Source organism: Grammomys surdaster, unplaced genomic scaffold (assembly GCF_004785775.1).
Source record: "Grammomys surdaster isolate TR1022 unplaced genomic scaffold, NIH_TR_1.0 751, whole genome shotgun sequence".
Taxonomy (NCBI): domain Eukaryota; kingdom Metazoa; phylum Chordata; class Mammalia; order Rodentia; family Muridae; genus Grammomys; species Grammomys surdaster.
The window spans coordinates 3,152,729-3,175,377 of NW_021605170.1; the positions used below are offsets into that span (position 1 = coordinate 3,152,729).

Sequence of the window (22,649 nt, forward strand, 5' to 3'; positions counted from 1 at the left end):
TGAATTACAAGTCCTTCCTCTCACACCCGATCTCCAACAGCCCCTCACTGACAGTGGCATGAAAAGGCGAATCTGTTTATATTCCAAATGCTGGGCCCGAGAAAGGTTGTGAACCACTACAATTTAGATAAACTTATTTTATTGTTATAAATTTATTTTTAAAACACATTTCTATTTATTGGAAATCCTATTATACTGGCCCAAAAGTGTACCATGTATAACCAAAACTCCAGCCTATGCACATAAAGTGACCATTAAAGGATCTACTGTTTTATTTTTAGCATGTTTTAAAAAACAAAGAGTCTTGACATGCCACACAATCTACTTCATTCCAGGCCGTCAAGACTGTAAGTCTGCTGTAGGATTCCCAGAGGTACAGTACCGTCAAATGCTCCAGAAAGCACTGCAGTCACTTGCTGTAAGTTAAAACAGTAAAGAAGTCAATATTTTAGCAAATCTAAATGTATGAGTTTGGCCCCTTGTGTCTTCAGCGATCCAAGGTTAAGCAATATTGCACCAGTTAAGCAAAAATAAATCATGACACCTCAAAAAAAAACCACAATGTAGTAAGAAGAAAGTCAATTTAATCATTTACTTTAGCAGGCAAGCAGTGTGTAAACATTCAGCCAGCAGCCGCACCCAACTTACAATTTTAAAAAGAACTGAGATCAGTGATTGTGATTTTTCCTTCCCTTTCCCCCAAAGAAAAACAAAACAAAACAAAACCCCCCAAAAACCAAAAAGTAAAGAAAAGATTTGGAAATGAATGACTTAAAACGCTACAAACATTGACCATTCGGTTTCGTCTGCTGCCAGCCTCTGTGCATCGTGTCCTGTTTAAAGGGCTTATCTACTCCTAAAATGCGTTATCTTGTAGTAACTTGCAGGTGAGCATCTGCGATCTAGGGAGGTGTCCCCCACACGTGGATGTGCCCGAATTCGCTCAGTTCAAATCCCATTTGCAAAGGGGACATTTACATCTTGATTCAATGCCTCTTTGACTTCTAGTGGCAGCGTGTCAAACAGTTGGTCTTCTACAACAAGCCCGCTTTTCTTGAGCATCCGACACTGGCCCAGCTGGGCTGGCAGGCGGTCCAGGCAGTTGCCCTTCAGCTCCAGCTGAGTGAGCTGGGACAGCTGACTGATTTTCTCAGGCAGGGAGGCGATACAGTTCTGCCCCAGGTTCAAAGTCCTCAACTTCACACACTTAAACAACTGTTTTGGCAGAATGTCCACCTTGTTCCCTGTGATGTGCAAATGCTGCAGGTTCTGGAGCAAACCTATCTCTATGGGGATCGTGGAAATGTTGTTATAGCTGACGTCTAAGCATCTAAGTTTCTGTAAACTAAACACTGCCACTGGTAAGGACTCAAGCTTGTTGTTGGAGAAGTAGAGGGACTCCAGGTTCTTGACGTGGGTAATAGAGGGAGGAATGGCCACAATTTTATTGTGCCATAATTTTAAGCAAGTGAGTCGCTTCAGATGTTGGAAACTGATGATCTCCTCGATCGTACGGATGTTGTTTGACTTTAAGTCCAGTTCCTGCAAATTGGAGAGGCTGAAAATGGCATGTGGAATTCTCTCTAGCTCACAGTTCTGCAGCTCCAGCTCGGCGACGTTCATCATCTTCTTCAGGCTGTTCAGTACCAAGAGCTTGGTGCCGTCATTGTGGATGACGAGCTTCGTGAGGTGAGGAGCCACGTCGGTGATGTTGGAGGGAACTTTGGTCAGGTTGCTCTTCACGTGCAGGATCTTAAGGTGCCGCAGCTCTCGCAGGGACTCAAGCCCGATCATCTTATTGTTCTCTGAGTTCAAATTGCCTATCAAGTACAGCTCTCGCAGGTTTTTGAGCAAATACACCCAGGCGGGGATTTCAGCCACATCAGTGAACTTCACATGAAGGCATCTCAAGTGATCTCGAAGGAAGCTAAAGGCAGTCTGTTCCACCTTCGCAGGACAGTGGCAGAGGTGGAGCTCTTGGAGGTTAGTCATCTGAGAGATCTTGGCAGGAATTTTTGCTTCGGGAATCAGTTCAAGTTTTAGCACATCCAGGTCTGTGAGGTCAAAGACGGCATCGGGCACCCCTGACAGCATAAACAGGTGCAGCTCCTGCTTGTCCTGGGCATTGCGAGACACATGCTGCCTGAGTTTCTCAAAAGTCCATTCGTGGTTCAGGCTAATCTCCCTCAGTTTGTTTTCACTGACTTCGGATAGGAACACACCGAAACGCTTGGAATAGAGCTGGTCGTACTGGTCGACCATGTGCAGGAGGAACGCAAAGTCGTTCTTGACATCCGGTATGTCACTGAAGCTGCTCTCTTCTCGGACTTTCTCAAAGGAATACTCCTTCAGAGGGATCCTGAATAACCAGAAGAGAGTGTAGAGGCAGATAAAGCCATAGACACAGATGATGGAGATATAACTGATGAGAAGCTTCTTCAACATGTAGGCCATATTGTGAGTGCACTCGAACACCTCATACCCTGTGAGGTGCTCGACTTTTGGCTTGCAGACGTGCTCGAAGCTGATGGCGTTGACAAAATTCGCAGTGTAGCAAAGGATAAAAATGAACTTGGCAGTTTTGATGAGCGTTTGGACCACGTAGAGCTTGTAGATCAAGTCACTGTCTTCCACGTGAGCACGGAATTTCCTCACTTTCTCAAACAGGGCTTTGGCCTGCTCCCCATCCTTCTTGTCCAGAATCGTCATGCTGGGAACTTCAATCACAGGCTTCTCGGCTGAGAACTTGAAGCCGGTTTTGTTGATCATGGGGGTGCTGGCGCTAGGACTCCCCTCATCGCTGCTGGTGGACACGTGCTTCGGTAGGGTCTGGGCACCGGTTATCCGCTGCTTGTTCTCCTCAGAGTCTTCACAGGCTGTCTCTGACAGCGCTTTAGTAGTCCAGGGAGATTCAAAACACTTTCCTAATATTGAAACAAAATGTTCAACCTTGGAGCATGTTTTGGGATATTTGAACCAAAAGTTGCTACTGACCATAAGGATGATGGTGTGTATAAGGGCAAGGTATGGAAAGTACTTGGAATACCAAGGAAGGGCCAGATGGTAACACATCTGATTGATAAACACATACTGCTGAAAATCCAAGTTGGTTTTTCGGCCCGTTGGGTCTCTCTTCTCTTTCTTCGCCTCCTGACTGGGGAAGGTGGACTCTCCGTGTGGATGGGTGGCTTGGAGAGGTATGTCAGGCGTCACAGCAGATGTGCCAAAGGCAATGTCATTTGTCGTCTGCCTGTTTTGGTCTTGGTGTGTGGCTGTTTCCATCTTGGGGACTTCGGTGGTGACATCAGCATTCCCGGGTGGAGTGTGCGCCTTTGAATTTGCAGGCGACGGCAACACTGGCAAACAGACCACCTGATCTTTGGTAAGTTGCATGGTCCCTGCAAAGATGGCTACCATCAGCATAACAACTGCCAGGTAATCCATAAACACGTCCCACCATGGCTTCAGGATTCGGTAAGTTGGCTGAATGTCATTAAGTGAAGCAACTTCCGCAAGGGTAAACATTCCTGAAAAACATAAAGAAAACAAAGGGAGTCACTAGAGATGTCAGTGCAGAGCAGCAGGCAGTGGGACCAAGGAAAACCCATCACAGATGCCATTACGTCACTACAGACGTCACTACAAAGCAGCAGGTAGTAAATAGAGGGAAACCCCACAAAAGGTGTCATTACAGATGTCACTACATACACCATTACATCATCACAGAGCAGGAGGTTTCAGGAAAGAGGAAAACCCCATGCTTACTCTAACCGACAGCTTCTCACCCCAGTCTTATGTTTATATCCACGGCAGCTGTAGTAGAAGATAAACTAAAGGAAGAAGGACGGGGTTCAGGACAGGATGTAACGGGGGTGTATGCTAAGTCTCTCGTTGGTACTGGGCCTGAACAGAGGGGGGTGTCACTTATACATTAGACTGGTAAGCTCCAATTAGGACTCAAAGACTAGGGCAGGGAACAGGATGACTTCTGTTTGTCTAAGTCCAATGGCCATGCAACCCTTAATCTCTACACAGCTGTATGTTCCTGACTGAGCCCTGTCACTTCCTATAGGTGTTAGCTCAAGCCTCGTGTTTACCGTCTCTGTTTGCAGGGGATAATAAAGTCTAAGGATGGCTACAAAGGTTAAACTAGGTAACGAACACAGCTCTTCACACAGCTCCAACCACAAGCATCTGTTAGCATTTGCTACCGCACACTGCCCCGTCAGATGGATTCTACAGACAGCTGAAATTAAGGGTCTACAACTTAGGCATAGTTCAGCTGAGGATGCAGTCCAGTTCATAGAGTGCTGGCCTAGTATGACTTTGAACTCATGATCTTCCTGCCTCTGGCTTCTGAGTGTTCTGACAAGCATATGCCACGACATGAGGTTTATCCTGTTAGGGACTGAATGAACCCAAGGCCTTGTGAACGCCAGGCAAGCAGTATACTAGCAGAGCTACAACCACAGACCCTGTTCAAGTCTCTCCCCATGCACAGGGATGCTCAATGGTTTTATAAGTGATATACCTTTTATGTAAGTATGTCAATACAAACCTAAGAACCATAAACACCTAAACCACCGAGTTATAGTGCTCTGTGAAAAAAATATACACAGATTTTGGGGATTGAGTCTGACATACCATCTGGTGCTCTGCTCTCTCAAATACGCAGTGGGGTATGTGGGTGATGGCATATCTCCCTTCCCCTTTTATTTGGAGTTTGCTGTGACTATCCTAAGTATTTTTACCTTTCACAACTGGCTTGGGAATCCAAGCAGGAAGAAGGGCTCCCAGAATGACAGTAAGCCAGAGTAAAGACATACAACTCAAGTTCAGATCTGAGTTTGAGGACTGAGTGAGGAATGAATCTTGGCCACTGTCCTGAGAGCACTCGAGACTTGTCTTTAACACTTCCATCACTGCCTTGATATCCTGTGGTCTGTCCCAATACACTGAAGTAATTTCCACTTAGCTACTCCCTCCCTGCAGTTCTCTCTTCCTGGAACACTTCCTCCAGTCTGTTCAGCTGCCAGGCTTCTGTCTCCGTTTCCTCCATAAGTTCATGCCTTAGATGCGCTCCTGCAGGCTACAGGACCTCAATCCAACACTGCCCTACTCACACCGTTTGCCTGTCTGAGTCAGTTCACATTAGCATTCTAGTGAGGGCCAGGGCTGTGGTCATTTCCTTTCCTTGCTCTGCACATATAATACCTGGGACAGTAGGTGCTTGGACGAACCAACACATGAGATTCTAATCATCACCTTCAAAATATAAAGATTCTGGGAACACCTATTAGCTGCATCTATATAGTACAGGGTAAGGGAACAGCTAGTAAGCTGAATTACCCTGCAGAACAACTTGTGACTGCAAGAATAAAAACACAGGACAGGCCTTAGCAGGAAAGAATGGTCGCATAAGAGAAGCTGTGGGGTTTTGTGACACTGCTTCAGAGTGGTCAAACCTTCGGTGCTGTTTCAAGCATCTCATCTTGGGAACTGGCTTCATTCAGTGCCAGGAGAGACAGGAGCCAGGTCTTTTCCCATCAGACAAAGAAAGCACAAAGCCTGAAAGGTAGCAGCAGGGAACATGCCAACAGCACACCGTGACTTCACACCAGCCCCCATCCTCTCCAGAAAGAATGAAGCCAAACTAAGACCAGCATCAACTCCATGCTCAGACAGACACAACCTCCAGTAGTTTCTGCTTCCCTACTACCAAGGGTGTGCCCAACATTTGTGACATTTCCCCATCTTTCTGCTGAGCTTACTCATTAGCTCCCAGCTGAAGCATAGCCTTGCTCTCCCGGGTCCTAGCACGCAGACTCACAGGAATGGCTTCTAATCTGAGCTCCTTACTCACCCCGGTGTCCACCATGGCCCATCCTGACTTCTGAAAGAGCAGGGGCAGGACCAGTAGACTTGCCATCTTCCTTCCATATTATGCCAAGTCCTGTCTTAGGCCAGTCACACAGGTTATGAGCCTTGAGACTGTACAGAATGTGTTTCTAAAAAACGAACCTACTACCAGAAGGTTTGTGTTGTGTGGGTTGTCTTAGTTACTTTTCTACTGCTGTGACAGAGCACTGTGCGTGACCAAGCCAAACAATCATACATACTGAGAGAGGAAAAAGTCTCCTTACTGAGAAAATGTCCTATCAGAAACATAAAGATCAGGGTCAACGGCCGTGGTCCTACCTTAGACAAGAGTCCGGGGAAGGATGCCATTAACTAAAGCCAAGAGTATGAGCAAGGCTTTGTAATCCTAACTTCATCCAGTTTACAGTAAATCTACCTACACCCGCCCCCTTCATTTTGCAAGGATGGTAAGCTGGGATTCATAAAGTTCAGGCCTCCTGCTTCCACCTCCTAAACGCTAGGACAACAGGTGTGCACCACCACACCCAAGAAGCATTCCTAAAGGGCCTGTTAAGGGAGCTTTGCTGACGTCTCTACATCCCTTTCTTCCATTTGTAAACCAGGCGTCCGAAACCGGAGCTCCTGGTTTTTCCCTTATGTTCCCTCACCTAAAGTAAAACAGTTTGTGCCTGAAGGTGGGCTGCAGGGAGTGGGGGGATTCGGAGGCAGAGTGCCACAGTCCCAGAGGTTCCTAGCATCCTCTTCCACCTTTCTGCTCACTCATCAAAGGCTCTCTGCCCAGACACTGACCCTTGAGCCTGCCAAGCCTTATATCTAGGTGTGGGAGACTGCTAGAAAGCAGTGCTTAGGTCTTTCAGCCAGATATTTAATCTGTTGTCCCTTAAAAACTTCACTAAGGCAGGTGGGGGACATAAATTCTGTTCCATCCAGAGGGATTTATTAAGTCAAAAAGGCTCCTGTGGTGTGTTAGGAAACCTAACTACTGGGACAGAAATGAACACAGAGCACACAGACACTGGCCCTTGATGGTGCCCTGCCAGCTCCCTCTGATTGGCTTGGGTTCCTCTCCTAGCAGGTAGCTTCTTTTATCTGCATGTCCCCAGGGCACAGACCAGGATGAGCATTTAATACAGGCTGGTGTGCAGAACGAGCCACATGGACATCCAACAGCAGGCTCATTAGATACTGAACCGAGACCAACACTGCCGGCAAGAAAAGGTCACTAGTAATTACACCAAGGTGAAAATGACCGGCGTTGACAGGCATTTTTCAACATTCAAATGAACAACCCGTTACAGATCTCTGCAGCAGGTAATTCTGAAGCTAACTCATTGCAGCCAGCCAAGTGCAGGCAGCTCGGGAAATGTCTGAGGTAGGTGCAGTCATGTCCTCAGGAGAGGAGACCATGTCCTGACTCCTAACAGAGAGAAGCCCATAATCTCTGGGCCAGAAGCCAACAGGTCATCAGAGGTGACACCATAACAAAGGCCAGAAGGAGACCTCCAGGAGGCAGCCTGCCGCTGGCTTCCTTCGTGCCCTGCATGGGGTTTTCTAACTTTCCACACAAGCAGTGAGGCAGGAACTGTGAACAAGGGGAGCTGCTGGGTGTGTACACATTTTACTGCAGTCAGTAAAGCAGAGACTCGTGTTAAAGTGCCAAGTGCCTGGTGCACCGTAAGCACCCAACAAAACTTAGCTGTGTTAGTGTCTGCCATGATGAAGAACATGTTGTTCTATTTGAAGAATCCCATGCAGACCTAGTGCTAAGTCTGCTTTTTCACGATGAACTGATACGAAGAGCCATGGAGCCCAGATGATCCCCCTTTCACTTCTGCCAAGTTCATTTAAATGCTGAGTGGGCAACATCGGCATCGAGAATTCGTTCCGTTATCCATTTACTCACTAATCCTCTAGCTGTGCTGGCTGCAGGCCTCATCCCAGCCTCACTTCACACACTAACTGTAAGATGGAGCCACGTGGCTGGCCATCTTCTAGGGCACCTAGGCCTATCAATGAAAAGGGGGTGAAATAGCACCGTGACAGAGCAAACACACCCAACACTCATAGTGGAACAATTCCCTGAAGTATGTCTAGGTGTCAAAAAACATGGGATGGGGGTAAGAGTGGGGCCAGGCAGGACTTGCAACGTGATGATGGTAAAGAAGACCAACAGAGATTATGGGAGCTGGTGAGATGGCTCATGGGTAAAAGGCACTCACTTCCTGTCAAGAGTGACAACCTAAGTTCAGTCCTTGGACCCAAATGGTGGAAGAAGAGAAACAACTCTACAGTTGTCTTCCACATGCGTGCCAGGACACACACGCACCCACATATACACAAACAACCAGATGTAATTTTTAAAGGAGGATAAATGGATAAAAACCGAGGGAGAGAAAAATATATCAGCAAAGAAAAAAATAGGGAAGAAAATCAAGAAAAACAATAGTTAAGGAAAGGATTTTAATAAGGGTATAAATCAAGCAAATAATGGGGGAAATTACAGTTGACAGACTCTTGAAAGTCATTAATTACCTCTGATAATCATCTCTCTTATAATGGAACTCATCCTGACACTAGGAAACATCTTTGTGTTCACTAAAAATTCCTCCAAGGGCTGGCCCTTCATAATACAAGTAAAGCCTTACTTTAGAATCAGCGATGAACCGGTAAATTTGTGTGAACGTTACCTTTGTCCTATTTCTAATGATTTACTAAAATAAAGACATGTTTCATTCAAACGGAATATATCTGATCGTGCTCCCAGAGCATCCATGTGTGTGCACTCTCTCCTGGAGATCGCTTACGAGCTCAGTGAGTCCAGAGGTTAGTTTGCTGCAGTGGCTCACAAGCTAAAGCATGCCTGGAATGAACAGCCGCCTTCCTGTCCCTGCGGTAGACACTAGCGGACTTGTCATAGAGAGGCACCCTTGAATTACAGCTCAAAGCATTTCCCACAGCTCTTATGTACTAGTGGAGCTGTAACTCCGAGCACCACTGAGCACAGAGGTTTACAAAAAATAAACCTAGAGATGGAACAGCACAAAATACACATGTCAGCGAGCATCTATCCCCATGTTTATTTCAGAATGATATGTTGCTTCCCAGAAGACTACATGGAGATCTTTGATTTTGGATAATTCAGAATATCTGCTTTCTTACAAACACATAAACACAAGTTTACCTCTGAAAGACTAGTCCTAGAGAACACATGTCTTAGTTAGGTTTTACTGCTGTGAACAGACACCATGATCAAGGCAACTCTTATAAAGACAACATTTAATTGGTGCTGGCTTACAGGTTCAGAGGTTCAGTCCATTATCATCAAGGCAGGAACATGGATGGCAGTATCCAGGTAGGCATGGAGCTGAAGGAGCTGAGAGTTCTACATCTGGTGCCAAAGCAAACAGGAGAAGACTGGCTTCCAGGTAGCTAGGAGGAGGGTCTTAAAGCCCATGCCCACAGTGACACATTTCCTCCAACAAGGCCACACCTCCTAATAGTGCCACTTCCTAGGCCAAGCATATACAAACCACCACAATATATTTTAAGTAACATTTTTGAATGATGATTTTATGATGTTTAATTTACTTTGTGTGCATGCAGGTTGCAGTGTGTGTGCGTGTGTGTGTGTATACATGCACATGACTGTATCTCTGTGTGTTCACAAGTGTCATAGCACAGATGTGGAAGTCAGAAGATCCTTTGTGGGATTCTATTCTCTCCTTCCCAATGTGGGTTTGAAAAGTCCAACTCTGGTCTTCAGGCTTGGGCTTCACTCACCAAGTTGTCTTGCTGGCCCACGTTAACACTGTTTTTAATTGTTTTACCTGTGTGTGTTAATGGTGTCAATGTATTTGTTTAAGCATCAGTTATTTTTAACTATAATGAACTTTTCCAACTCCTTTCTGAGTAAACTCATAAAGAGCAGCATTTATTTATATCCTGGGATAAATGGAGGCATTCCCAAGTAAACTTCGTGCAAGAGTTCAAGGCTATCCAGAGCCACACAGTCACACAGCCTCAAAACCAACCAACCATCCAACAAACAAAGACAACAAAAAAGAGACAAGTTGCTCGTTTGTAGAACTTTGAACATAACACACTATAACTAAGGTTGTATCTAAAGTTACAGTAGACTAATATTTGAAGTTGCAGAAGTTAGTTAGGAGTCCTTTCATTCACCAATCTCAAGCGTCACATACTGTAAATTAGGTCTGGGCCTGGAGTTGTTGATTGTTGTCTTGGTCATCACAGATGACACAAAATGTTTTTGCTACACAGCCATCAGCTTACAAACATCCATACTTTCTTTTCTGCTCAACAGTTCTAGGCTGTCTTGGAACTCGCTCTGTAGATCAGGCTGGCCTTTAATTCACAGAGATCCACCTGCTTCTGCCTCCAAGTGCTGAGATTAACAACATGCTTGGTTAACATCCACATTTTCAGACAATGATTGTCTTAGAGCATGTGTTTGGTCTTGGGCTTATATAGTTAATAAGACAGGCAGATACTGTGTCCTCCATAGCTTAACGATCTGCCCATGTTTACCTTAAATATTCTGGACCACTAGAACTCAGTCTAGCATTGTTTAAATACTCTGAATGTTTAAAATGACAATGCAGCACATGAACAGCAAGAAAAACGATTGCAGAGAGTAACAAGTCAGTAAAGATAGACGTGCAGATGTGGCTACACACCTACAGCAGAGGAATCATAAGTTTCAGCTCAGCATAAGCAACCCAGTGATAATAAAATCCAGAAGGGTTGGGATGTCACTCGGCGGTAGAACATTTGTACACCACACACAAGGTTTTAAGTTTAGTTCCTAGCACAGTGAAACAAACAGAAAAGAAGCAACAGAAAGGGTAAACAAACAACTGACTCCATATTCTGGGAACTCCATATTCTGACTCATGTCATTCTCTGGGTGAGCTACAAACATGGGCTATCGAGAAAACCAGCCTTTCTGTAACCCACGAGGGCTAGAAATGGCTGATGCTATGCCTAAGGCGTCAAACTTAGATATGCTAGGCACACAACCCACAGACCTGTCTGATCTTCCACTCTGGTCCATTCCATGTGGCTAAAGTCTCAGGACTGTCTTCACTACCTTATAAATAGAGTCTTCATGTAGTACATATCCTGAACATTACAGTAAGTACTCTTTTCAGATTTTCTTTTAGTGTGTGTGTGTGTGTGAAAGAGAGAGAGAGAGAGAGAGAGAGAGAGAGAGAGAGAGAGAACGTGGATGCTAGCATGAGGTGGAGACTGGAGGACAATTTATTGAGCCAGTTCCCTCCTTATATTTAAGTGGGTTCTGAGATTCGAACTCCAGTTACCAGGTTTGTGTTTGAAGCATCTTACTACTAAGACACCCTACCAGCCTGCAGTAAGCAGTCCTGAATCAAAAATAAGGGACAACCATGTAAACAGTATCCTTCACATATGAAGATATACATGCTTATAAATGTGTTTCTTATATAAATATTGTACAAGGGGGGAGAGAGGAGAGGCTGTCCACAGCTGCAGACGCTGTGCACATTACCAGAGATGATCTATAGTTCAACAGGCAGGAATTCATTACCACCACACTAACATCCAATTCTGAGGGTAGAGACGCACGGTGGTAAGAAATGAACACTAACTCTTTGACTTAAAGGTAGAATGATTGGAAGGACACATGATGTGCACCATGTACTCTGTGCGCTCATACACACACACACACACACACACACACACACACACACGGAAGAGAATCCAACATTATCTTTCAGAAAATATTTTAATAAATTAACACCAAAGTGGCTGGGGATATAGCTCTGTGGAAAAGTACTTCTCCCACCAAGTGCAAGGCTCTGAAGTCAAAGTTCCACAACACAGACTCATGCATACACACTCACACTTGTACACAATCACACATGTACACTCATGCACACATTCATACATATTCATGTACACACACACATGTACACATACAATGACACACATACACTAATATATACTCATGTACATACACACACACACACACACAGAGTTGTACTGAATGTAGGAATACAAAAATATGAGTGGCAAGGCAGAAAACATAAAGAGAGATTCTACACTTCACATCTGTCCATTGGCTCATCTGTCTGACACACCAGTCCTCATCACAAATCCACACGCTGGAAATAGAGCCAAGATCTCGCTGAGGTTCTGGTTTCTGACCTATATGCAGCGGTAGCTGAAGCTATGGGGTAGGTCTGGGTAGGTATGAGACAAAATATAAACAAAACCCTCATTTCCTCCCATGTTTGACTTTTTTAACAAAAACAGTTTCTAGCTCTTGTGGTAAAGGCCACTCAGTGGTGCTGCACTTGCCCAGCATGCTTCTAGGTCCCGGGTTCAATCCCTAGCATTACAAATAATATAATAAAACACAGGTCACCAAACTCTACTTTTAAACAACTCTCCCTCTCTACTCTGCGGGTAAGAGAATCCCTGCGTTTCCACCACACATTTCAGTGCACTTGGTGCTCTGTGAAAAAGATATTTTCCAGTCTAACACAGGGAAGCCGGGCCAATGGGCTACAGGAAGTCAAGTGTGACTCCTCAGTACCCTCTCTAAAGACAAGACTACCTGACTTGATCCTTCTTTTCCCCTGTTCAGCTGGCTGGAAACAAGAAGAGCAGGTACAACTTCAGAGGCCAGGTATGTGTGAAGCCTACTAGAATTACCCTGCCAGTCCTCAGCTACTCACTTCTGCCCCGTGGAAAGGAAATAAACAACTAACTTCCTCAAGCCATCCTATATGGACTCTCTCTGCTACAGGAGACTAACAACCCCCATAATTAATTAAAAAAAATCTATGACTATTAAAAAAGTGCTTACTAAGAAGAACATTTAGCAATGGACGTGGGCAGACTTGTGTCCTTATCTACACGGCAAGCATTTTCTCTAACACCATAAAAGGTCTTAGAGTGGAAGATACAGAATAGGAATTTACATGAATAAATAACTGACAAGTTATAAGAACAAATTAATATACTATAAAGTCACATTAAAATAAACAAAGTATGAGAATAACTGTAATAAAGTTAACAGTAAACCCGTGAGAGGCAAAATACACTGGACAGCTGAGGCTATGAGTCAGCTCAGGGTACCGCAATAAAACACCCAATAATGAGGGCTGTCTCGAAAAAAGGAGGGGGCCTGGCCTCATAAAGTTCGCTTCTCACGGGAACCAGGAGAAAGGACAGACCAGTTTCAGAACATTCAAGAGCAGAGGGGTTTGCTGTAGTTTCTCAGACCCCCAGAGAGTGAGGGGGAAACTTCTGGAAAATTAAAGGATATAGGGATATTTTCCAGGAGTCAGGCTCCAAAAAACACTGTTATACTAAATTTAGGAGGAGGCAATAAGGAACTCCTGGATAGTTCTCTCAGGTGGGGCAGTGAGGTGCAACTGTGTGTCTTACAAGAGAAGAAAGACTGAGAGAAAAGGCTGGAGACGGGAGAACGGATAACTTTAATTTTTCAGGTTGGACAGCTTGGATTGGCTAACACATGAAAGCAGAGATAGATTTGGGTGGAGCTAACATGACTATCAAAATGAAGACCTGGGTAGACTCATCAGCATGTGTAAGAAAAGACCACTCAGGGAGGGAGACACAGGCAAGAGCAGAACCAGGCTCACCAGCATCCAGCCGCCATGGCAGAGCTGGGAGGGTAATGGGGAAGGGTTAGAGAAGGCTCTAGGAACGGGTCAGCATGGAACCCCAGCACAGGGACTTGCTCCAGACACACACGGGTCATGGGGAGGGGTAAAGGCCACAGCAGGATCTGCAGGTGAGAGCCCACTGACAGCAAGCTACACTGAGAGAGAGGCTCTGCAACAAGGAAAGCTGGCTCAGGAGGGCCAGGCCCGAGCAGACACCTGAGTATTTGTTCCTTTCAACTTGTCTGGAAAAGCCAGGCTTGGGCTGCAGCAAGGTATGAAGGAGATCTGGCAAAGGGCACACTTTTAGGCCAGGAGAGGAGTTAAGTGGGAGAAGCTGACAGTAGCTGAGAAAGGGCAGAGGCATCACATTATATACACAGACACATTCTGATTAGGCATGTGCACACATACACATATGAGCAAGTGCATGAATACATGAATACACGCACGCACGCACGCACGCACGCACGCACGCACGCACGCACGCACGCACACGGTTTGTTTAACCTTCACATCTTTACCAAGGGATAAAAATGAGAGAATTCCTATCTCTGTGAAAGTCCCCTTCCCAGTGTTGGTTTTCCTTTTACTACCCTGGCAAACATTAACCTTGCCAACCACCATTTTACTCACCCAATTGTAACACCTCACAGGGTCCTTTTCTGTAGAAGGGGAGAAAAGGGTGCATTGTAATTCCAGGTAATCACACCCCCTCCCCCAAACACACACACACACACACACACACACACACACACACAGCTCTATGAATATCTTATAATACAAACAGGGTCAGGCTCTCCCACCAGGCCAGACTCTCTGGGAAGGCTAAACATCCAGAGAACTCAAGTTAGATCTCACTGGAAGGAAGAAAGCATGAGAAGAAATGTTTATTCTTCCTAAGGAGAGTGTCAGCAACCCAAGTAGCTGGATTTACTCTGTATTTCCTTGGTCACAGTGGGGGAGTGGGAAGGGGGAAGGAAATGAGGGAGACAGAATGCAGGGTATCTTCACAGAGCAGTCCTAAATCGTTAGCTCCCCCACCCCCAAATACCTCCCCCCACCTCTAAGGGCTAAAATCAGAGCCAAGATTCTCATTTAGAACTTGGCATACTTAGGATCTTCTTTTAAGTCTGCTTTGCAAAATAACATTTCCTAAATTAGTGTTTCTCCAAAGATGAGCCACGAGAGCCCATACACAGTCTCTGCTGCTTAGGGAATGGAAAAGAAAATGAGGTATTAGAGAAAATATTCTCTACCTGTTGCTTTTAGTTACGGAGCCATGGGTTACGCAAGCAATCCCTTACCAAGCTGGTCTAGTCACCTCTGCCCGATGTCTCCCTTCTGTCCGCAGTGTTATGTGAGGAGTTATGTGCTGCTTAAATGACTCAGGTCGCTAATTCGCTAATGTCACAATCACCTGCACAAAAGCAGGCCGAGTTTGCACAAGCATAGGCAGAGACAGTGAGCCACAGATGTAAATTCCAGGCCTCCCCTGAATGCTGTCATTGATCTCAGCAAGCTTCCTGCCCCATCAGATCTGTCTTAATTGTTCTTTATTCTGCTGTGGAAAAGCAGACACTGAGCTGGGACTGCCATCACAGGCAGCAATATGGCGGACTCTCTCACACATCCCTTTAAAGTGCAAACAAGCACATCCAGTTTTAAAGGAAATACTAAGGGGCAGGTTGATAGTATTTTTCCATTGGTTTAAAAATAAAGCATTCGACGCTTTGGAAAAAAAAAAGTGTCTCAGAATTATAGAACAGGAAGCAGCAGCTGGACCTAGCAGCCTTCATTTCCTCTGAGAGTCACGGAGGAACTCTCCATTGAGACAAAAGCAAAGCAGAGGTCAGCCCCCTGTGGCAGGGCCTACCCATTCCACCCCACCCCAGGGTGCCAGAGCTGGATACAGCAGATGGTGGCTGGTCACATCAAACATTACTGCACACACCACTCCCGAAGCTTCAGGGACCCAGCATGAAGCTGGCCCGAGAAAAGCCTCTTCCCCGTCTCAGACAGTCTGCCTTCCGCTCACTCTGGAGGCATCAGCAGCCAGGCTTCAGACAGTAGCCTGGAACACATTGAAGCCTAGCCCCCATGCCTCTGCTGGGAAGAAACCGAGGAGCTGGATGGGTTCCAAGCTTCCTGCTGCCACTCAGGGTCATGGCTGAGGCTCTCCATCTCACTGTACCTCAGTTCTCTCCTCTGTGAAACAGCAGTGAGGTCACCCACTTCATAGAGTAATAGAACATTAGTGAGACAATGACCATGAGGTACTTTTTAAGTCATACTAAAATAATAGACTAGAGTAACAGTAATGCAGACACTCTTAATAGTACAGGGGCTTCCTAGTTTCAATACTTCCACAAATGGTATCATTTCATTTGAGCCTTAACGGATACACAGGATAGGGAGTAACGGTGTAGCATTACCACCACCACCACCATCATCACCGTGGTGGGAAAACTGTGTCCCAACTCCTCAGCAAGAGTCCAAGTTGGAGGCTGTGAGGTAATTCAGCAAGTAAAACTACTTACAGAGCAAGTGAAGGGACCTAAAGTCAATTTCCCCAGCACCCATGTAAATCGCTGGGTCTGATGACAGACACGACTGTCATCCGAGTGGGACAGAGCAAAGATGGGTTCTTTGGGGCTTGCTACACCAACCTAGCTGGAGATTCAGTGAGACCCCATTTCAAGAAAATAAGATAGAGAATAACAGAGCAGGACACTCAGTATCTTCCTCTGGTTTCACATGCAGGCATGCACACACGTGTGCACAGGGAGGTATGCAAGCACACAAACAGGCAGACACAGACACACACGCACATGCAGGCAAGCATGCATATACCCTCCCCCACTTGAAAAACAACAAACCAACTTCAAGCCATCTGAAACGCATCTGGCAAGACACAAGTGCCAAGTATGAGATGGCAAATGACGAAAGTCCCTTATACTTCAGGCCTGTACTCTGGGCAAGTCCCTTCACCTCTTGGGCAACATGATTCATCCACCTGTCACCAGTACCGGGCTGGTGTCAGACAAAAATAGATCAGACCTGGTTCCAGCTCTTGAAGAACTCGGTTGGAGACAAGGGTGGGGGATGGAAAGTCATGACTTATAAACAAATTAATTACAAAACAGTATGTACTCAAAATATGGAGTCCGAGGAAAACAACGTGGGACTTGACAGGAAATGACTAACTTTGTCTGGGGAACTCAGGGAAGAATTACTTTAATTTGCAAACTGGGAAAGCAAGGGAAGCGGGCGACAAGCACGTTCGGCTAAAACTCAGGCTTACAGAGGGTCCGTAGTCACCACGCCCTGTGTAGTTCCTACTGCTTGCCTGCTTGTAAACAGGGAATAATTCACGCCAAACAGCACAGATGCCACATGAAAAGCATGTGGAAGCAGGTCTGTGTCTACCCAACATGACCCAGTGTGGTGCTAAACACCAGAACCTCAACGGGTGACTGCAATTGCTAGCTGGGTGAATTTGGGCGCTTGGTCACTCTCTGTGCTTGTTTTCATGACTATGGAATGGTAAGAAGCCTGGCTGTGATAGTAATCACAGCAGGATCGGACACCCGCCTCAAAGGGTCAATTCGAAGATGCACTGCGTCCAGAGGAGCACCTAGACTGGTTCTCCACACAGAGCTGACTGGGGAGCTGCAATCTCAAAGCTCCTATGAGGCAGGAATGAGTGCTACTGTTTTGACTGGGAATGTGGCTCAGTAGGGTAATGTGGTAGAGTGCTGGCCTAGCGTGTTCAGGACCCTCGTTTGAGAAAAAGTGTTGGGTGATGCATCCTTGTAATCCCAACACTTAGGAGAGAGAGAGAGGGAGGGAAGGAGGGAGGGAGGGAGGGAGGGAGGGAGGGAGGGAGGGAGGGAGGGAGGATAGAACCAGGAGTTTAAGGAAATCTTCAACTACAAAAAGATCTGGAGTTACCCTATCAAGAGATCCCTTTAAAAAACACACAAATGGAAAAATAAAAAATGTAAACTTACTACCTCTTTGCTTCCTATTCGTAAAGCATGCTTTTAAGTTTTAAAGTTGTACGCTAAGACTCCAGCTTTTATTTTATTTTTTTAGAAGCAAACAGATGCTTCATTTAGTCGGTAACAGCATCAGGTCCCATGTTTCATGTACACTGACTGACACAGAACCGTAAGGGATGTAAGCACAACATGAAAACTCGTTTCCAGTTGTGAATATGAAATATATGTGAATATAGGTTCAAGGTAATAGATTAAAAATCGTAGCTTGGAAAATGCGATGCTTTTAAATCGATCCTGCAGGAATTCTGAATACTTTGGAATGAGAAAACCAAAACCAAAGGGGAAACACCTTCCCAATCTCACAGAAACTCTTTCTAGGTTGTTTTAGATTATCTTAAAATCTGGCTTAAAATTAAATCATTCCTTACACCACTGACGAGGCAAGCAAGTGTGGCCACCCAATCAAAGTACAGACAGCTAAGTAAAATTATTTTCATTAGCTCTTTTTCTGTGTACGAGAGACTTGCCTATATGCATGTATGAGTATCACATGTGTACAGGGGCCAGAAGTGGTCATGTGAACAACAGGCTCACGTGAGCGACCCCATGTATGCTGGGATCTGAACCCGGGTTCTCTGCCAGAGCAGCCTTCTCTCTAGACCCGGTGATTTCTATTTTTCTCTCATTGCACTCACAATGACAGTTATTTGGACTGCTATCAAAATGATGTCATTATGATATGGTAATTGTCAGATGAAACAGGTTGTATCCAGATCAAATTAAACTTCTATAAATCAAACTGGATGTTTTAATTGGCAACATTAGCAGCACTCAACAAACCAAAAGATTCTGTATTTAATATTTAATGTATTAAACATCATTCACCCATTGGCTTTAAACCAAAATCAACACTTCCTGACTCTAGGGGACTGTGGTTTTTTTTCTTAGTCAATAATACTTAGGTTCCAACATCAAAATCCATCACTAAAAGCTGTTGCTGAGAAAGGACTTACCAGAACTAAAAGAATCGAGAGGTATGGGGGGCGGGGGGAAATTTATCATACTCTAATTATATTTTAGAAAGAATAATTTTTTTATTCAAAGTTTTGTTACTATTCTTAATGCTTTATAAATATGTCCACAGGAAATGAAGCAAGCTAATTCCAGCTATGATTCATTATAATTTACATGTTTCTTGGTCACGGCACTGGAGTAATCTGCTTTAGTGCCACAGAGCAGAAGGAACTGTGACAGAGTGAGATACAGTTGCAAGTATGTGCAGTGGTGGACACCTGCAATCCCAGAACTCGGGAAGCTGATGCAGGAGGATGATGATTTAAAGAGCAACCTGGCTACACAGGGAGAGACCCTATCTCAAAGACAAAACAAGACAATAATATAAAAACTGGGCATTTGAGGAAAGCTTGTAATTCAGTACTCATGAGGCAGACACTGAAGACTGTCTATGAGTTTGAGGCCAGCCTGCTCTACAGAGTTGTTTCCAGGCTAACCTGGGCTATATAGTCAGACTCTATCGCAAACAAACAAGCAAGCAAAAACTAAGTAAATAAATTCCTAAGTGCTTGGTGGATAAACTTTTTAGAATACATGTACACCAAGACTTTATAGAGAGACCAGGCAGCCACACCAGCCCACTTTTAACCAGCACAGGGGTAGCTTAATCATGGATGGGAGATGTTAGTCTAGGATAGTGCTCAACACTGGACGATCCAATGCAAATCATTAAGTCTGTAGTGAACATATCTATGCTCAGCAAAACAGAAGAAAATGATTCCTTCAGTCTGTCTATCCTGTGCTTAATTATATTACATGGCACTCTGCTGTACTCAGTGTTCTTAGTTAGACTCCTCGTGAGCCACACATGAATCCAGTCCCAAGATGTCCTGAGTGTGCTACCCTTTGTAATTAAATGTCAGATAATGCAAGTCGTCCACTTAAGAGAAACTTTTAAAAGCCAAAACAGCCCTTATACAGCAGCTCCATGACAACACAGGCCATTCAGGGGAAGCCAAACTAACAAGCTGACCTGTCTCCCCAAGACTCTCACAGGGTGAACCTACCCACGACCCACACTCCATTTCCAGCAGCAGCAGGAGAAGGAGTCAAAACTCTTGCCCTGCGTCCATGCTGCTGTGGGGTCCGGGCAAGGTCGCCCAGTGTCTCCACGCCTTAGAACCCTCACGTGTAGACATGACGCCTGATAGATAGATGGACCTGCAGGCACCTTTGTGGGCTCAAACTGTAAACTTAAGTAGAAATCCAAACTCCAATGTGTTCTAGCACAGTCTCCCGTCCCACCGAGAGGCTGAGTAAACTGGGCTGCCTCTGAGTTTCTGTACTACATCATCCACAGTTCATTAGTGTAGACACGATAGGATATAACTGCTGTTCACTCAACAAACTGAGTCAGTTCCGAGGAGAGAAATGTGTCTTACTGTTCTCTTCCTATTTAATTATCTGTTTCTGGCTGTCTTGGACACAAGACACATGACCAATGGCTATAAAATAAATTCTCTGAATCAAAGTGTCAAAAATTCATTTGGCATTTCCCTTTGTTGGATGAGATGGGGGGCTGGGTACTATATTCTAAGGATTTACCGACATTCTCACAAAACATTTTTAAGTGAAAAACCAGGACTCAGGGTTGGGGATTTAGCTCAGTGGTAGAGCGCTTGCCTAGCAAGGGCAAGGCCCTGGGGGTTTGGTCCTCAGTTCTGAAAAAAACAAAAACAAAAACAAAACAAAACAAAAAAAAACCCAAAGCCAAAAAACAACAAACAACCCCCCTCCAAAAAAAACCTAAAAAAACAAGCAAACAAACAAAAACCAACCAACCAAACAAACAAAAAAACAAAAACAGGACTCCCATGGATGATAAATGTTAATAACAATTTAGTACATTTTAAGTAGAAAGTCCACGTGAATGACACAGAAACAACCTGATCCTGGTGCATAAGGTCCTAGGACCTCTGGTGAACCACTGCTTTGTGACTCATTTCGGAGAGCAGTTACCATTTGCCTGTCACTCCCTCTGCTCCTCTGTTTGTGGCACAGATCTCACCATGGTCATTTTTAACAATTCAACTGTTCAGAAGAAAGAGTGGGCTCACTGCAGGCAGAACCTGGAATAAACTAAAACACTAGGAGGGAGACAGAGGGGGGAAGGTCGGGAAGATTAGAAATGTTCTTAACAAATCGGTGTAATTTAAGAAGGGGGTTACATCAGGCCTAGGCAAACAGGGAAGGGGTAAAGCTGTCTTTGGCTTGAATGTGTTTAGTTTTCAAGTTCGGAAACAAAGGCTTATGCAGTACTTGTCTGCTCTTCTGTATTTATTCTTCTGGCTCAGTTCATCCCTGGCGATTAGGAACCAAAGTGGTAAGAAAGCTTCTGGCTCTCTGGCCTCAGAGCAGAGTAGCAGCCAGGAAGCATGGCACCCGCGAGATGGATGGGAAGCCTTTGAAACTCTTTGTGTTCTCAATGCTAGGTCACAGCAGCCTTTCTGCATGAGCAAATGCTGGCAGGTTGGGCTGGATCGGTGTGGGTTGCCCACGGGGTGTTTCTTGTAACATAACACCTGAATTCAGCCAGGCAGGGCTTCCCTCAAACCTGCTCCCTATCCACTTGAACCCCTGCAGACCTGCACAAAAGACTGTTGATGGACAGAATGCGTGGGCAGGAAAGGCTTGGAAGTGCTAGCCAGCAAGGCAGAACCGAGATGACTCAGCAGGCTGGGGCTGTGACCCTGAACTGGGGGAGCTCTTACCCAGTGCCTGCTACAGATGCTTGTGCACACACTGGTCTAAACCGGGAGCCGACCTGAGGACAGCAAGTAGCACAACCTGGCACAATACACAGACAGGTTTTTCTCATAAGAGTCAGCTGTTGGTCCTGGGTGGCAAGCAGCAACCAAAGGTTTGGCTGAGAACACCCAATCAATTGCTGTCCTGTCAGACTGTGGTCCTGAGACAGGATTCAAATGCCAAGAGCAGCCGAGGTGGGAGTAGGGGGAAGTGTCTGTGTGGTTCTGTTGGTTACACACAGTAACTTCCAAAGCTGAGCTGTCAGCAATGCCAGGCGTCATGAACTGGCATGGGTGATGACAACGGCTGACTTCCAAGCTTTTCAGCAGCTGGGATTCGCTTGCTCCTCTCCTGGCTGATGGGTGCCATGCAATCTACTCTGCGTGTATTTAGTGTAAAATTCACCTCTAGACTGTCGTGTTCACCTACAGATGCCCAGCAGAAGACCTGCCTAAGTGGTTTATGAAAAGCAATCTTTCCTCTCGTGTTTTAGTCACACGGGGGTTAATTATTGAAAGAGGCTTGAACACGGCAGTGAAAACATCAGGGGAGGAGAGGTCTGTGACTGGGAAGCATGCTCCCAGCCCTGGCTGAGTCTATGAGTGGGACTTAGCAGGGCTCTTGTCCCATTGGAGACCTGAGGCAGCAGCTGAGCTGAAAGGGCTGTTCTCACCTTCCTGTTATCTCACCTGGGGAATCCCTAAAGGAATCCTGCTGATTCTCTGCCCACCCTCCTCACTAACTAGGCAGGGCTATGAAGGCCCTCTGGCCTGTGGACTCCCACCCAGCCTGAGGGGGTGTAGATGGCTCTCTCTGTTGGTAGCCTGCTCAGGGGTAGATGGCTCTCTCTGTAGTAGCCTGCCAGCTCTGCTGTCCTGCTGAGCCAGGGAAAGGGTACTTAAGTCCACAAGGGCCAGTCTACAGAAAGTGTCAGTGTTTAAAATGGAGAGTGGCTAACAACCAGCCCGACCCTTTACCTTCCTCATTGGCTCTGAATGTGGATTGGGGTTCTTACCCTCTGTCTTCTATCTTTTTACAGCAGATATTCAAGATAGGTTCAAGATATTCAAAACCATGGTTAAAGGGAAGCTAAACAATTTGCTTGGTCTTATTTGAGAGTGGATAGTTGACCACTCTCCACCAAATTCTTGGGAAGAATGTCAAAAGGCATCCAAGAAATTGTAGGCATTTCCCCCCGCCAGCTAATCTATCTATCTATCTATCTATCTATCTATCTATCTATCTATCTATC

At 45.4% G+C, this 22,649-nt stretch overlaps 1 protein-coding gene across 2 annotated transcripts in view; it reads right to left on the reverse strand.

The window, feature by feature from the left end:
* Positions 1-562: 562 nt before the first annotated feature.
* Lrrc8d (leucine rich repeat containing 8 VRAC subunit D) overlaps positions 563-22,649 on the reverse strand; it is a 111,171-nt gene continuing 89,084 nt past the window's right edge. For both annotated transcript variants that reach the window (XM_028782428.1, XM_028782427.1), the window contains one exon: positions 563-3,527. In XM_028782428.1, coding sequence (XP_028638261.1) covers positions 949-3,525 — 2,577 coding nt within the window. In that variant the 5' untranslated portion in view covers positions 3,526-3,527 and the 3' untranslated portion in view covers positions 563-948. The remainder of the gene's footprint in view (positions 3,528-22,649) is intronic.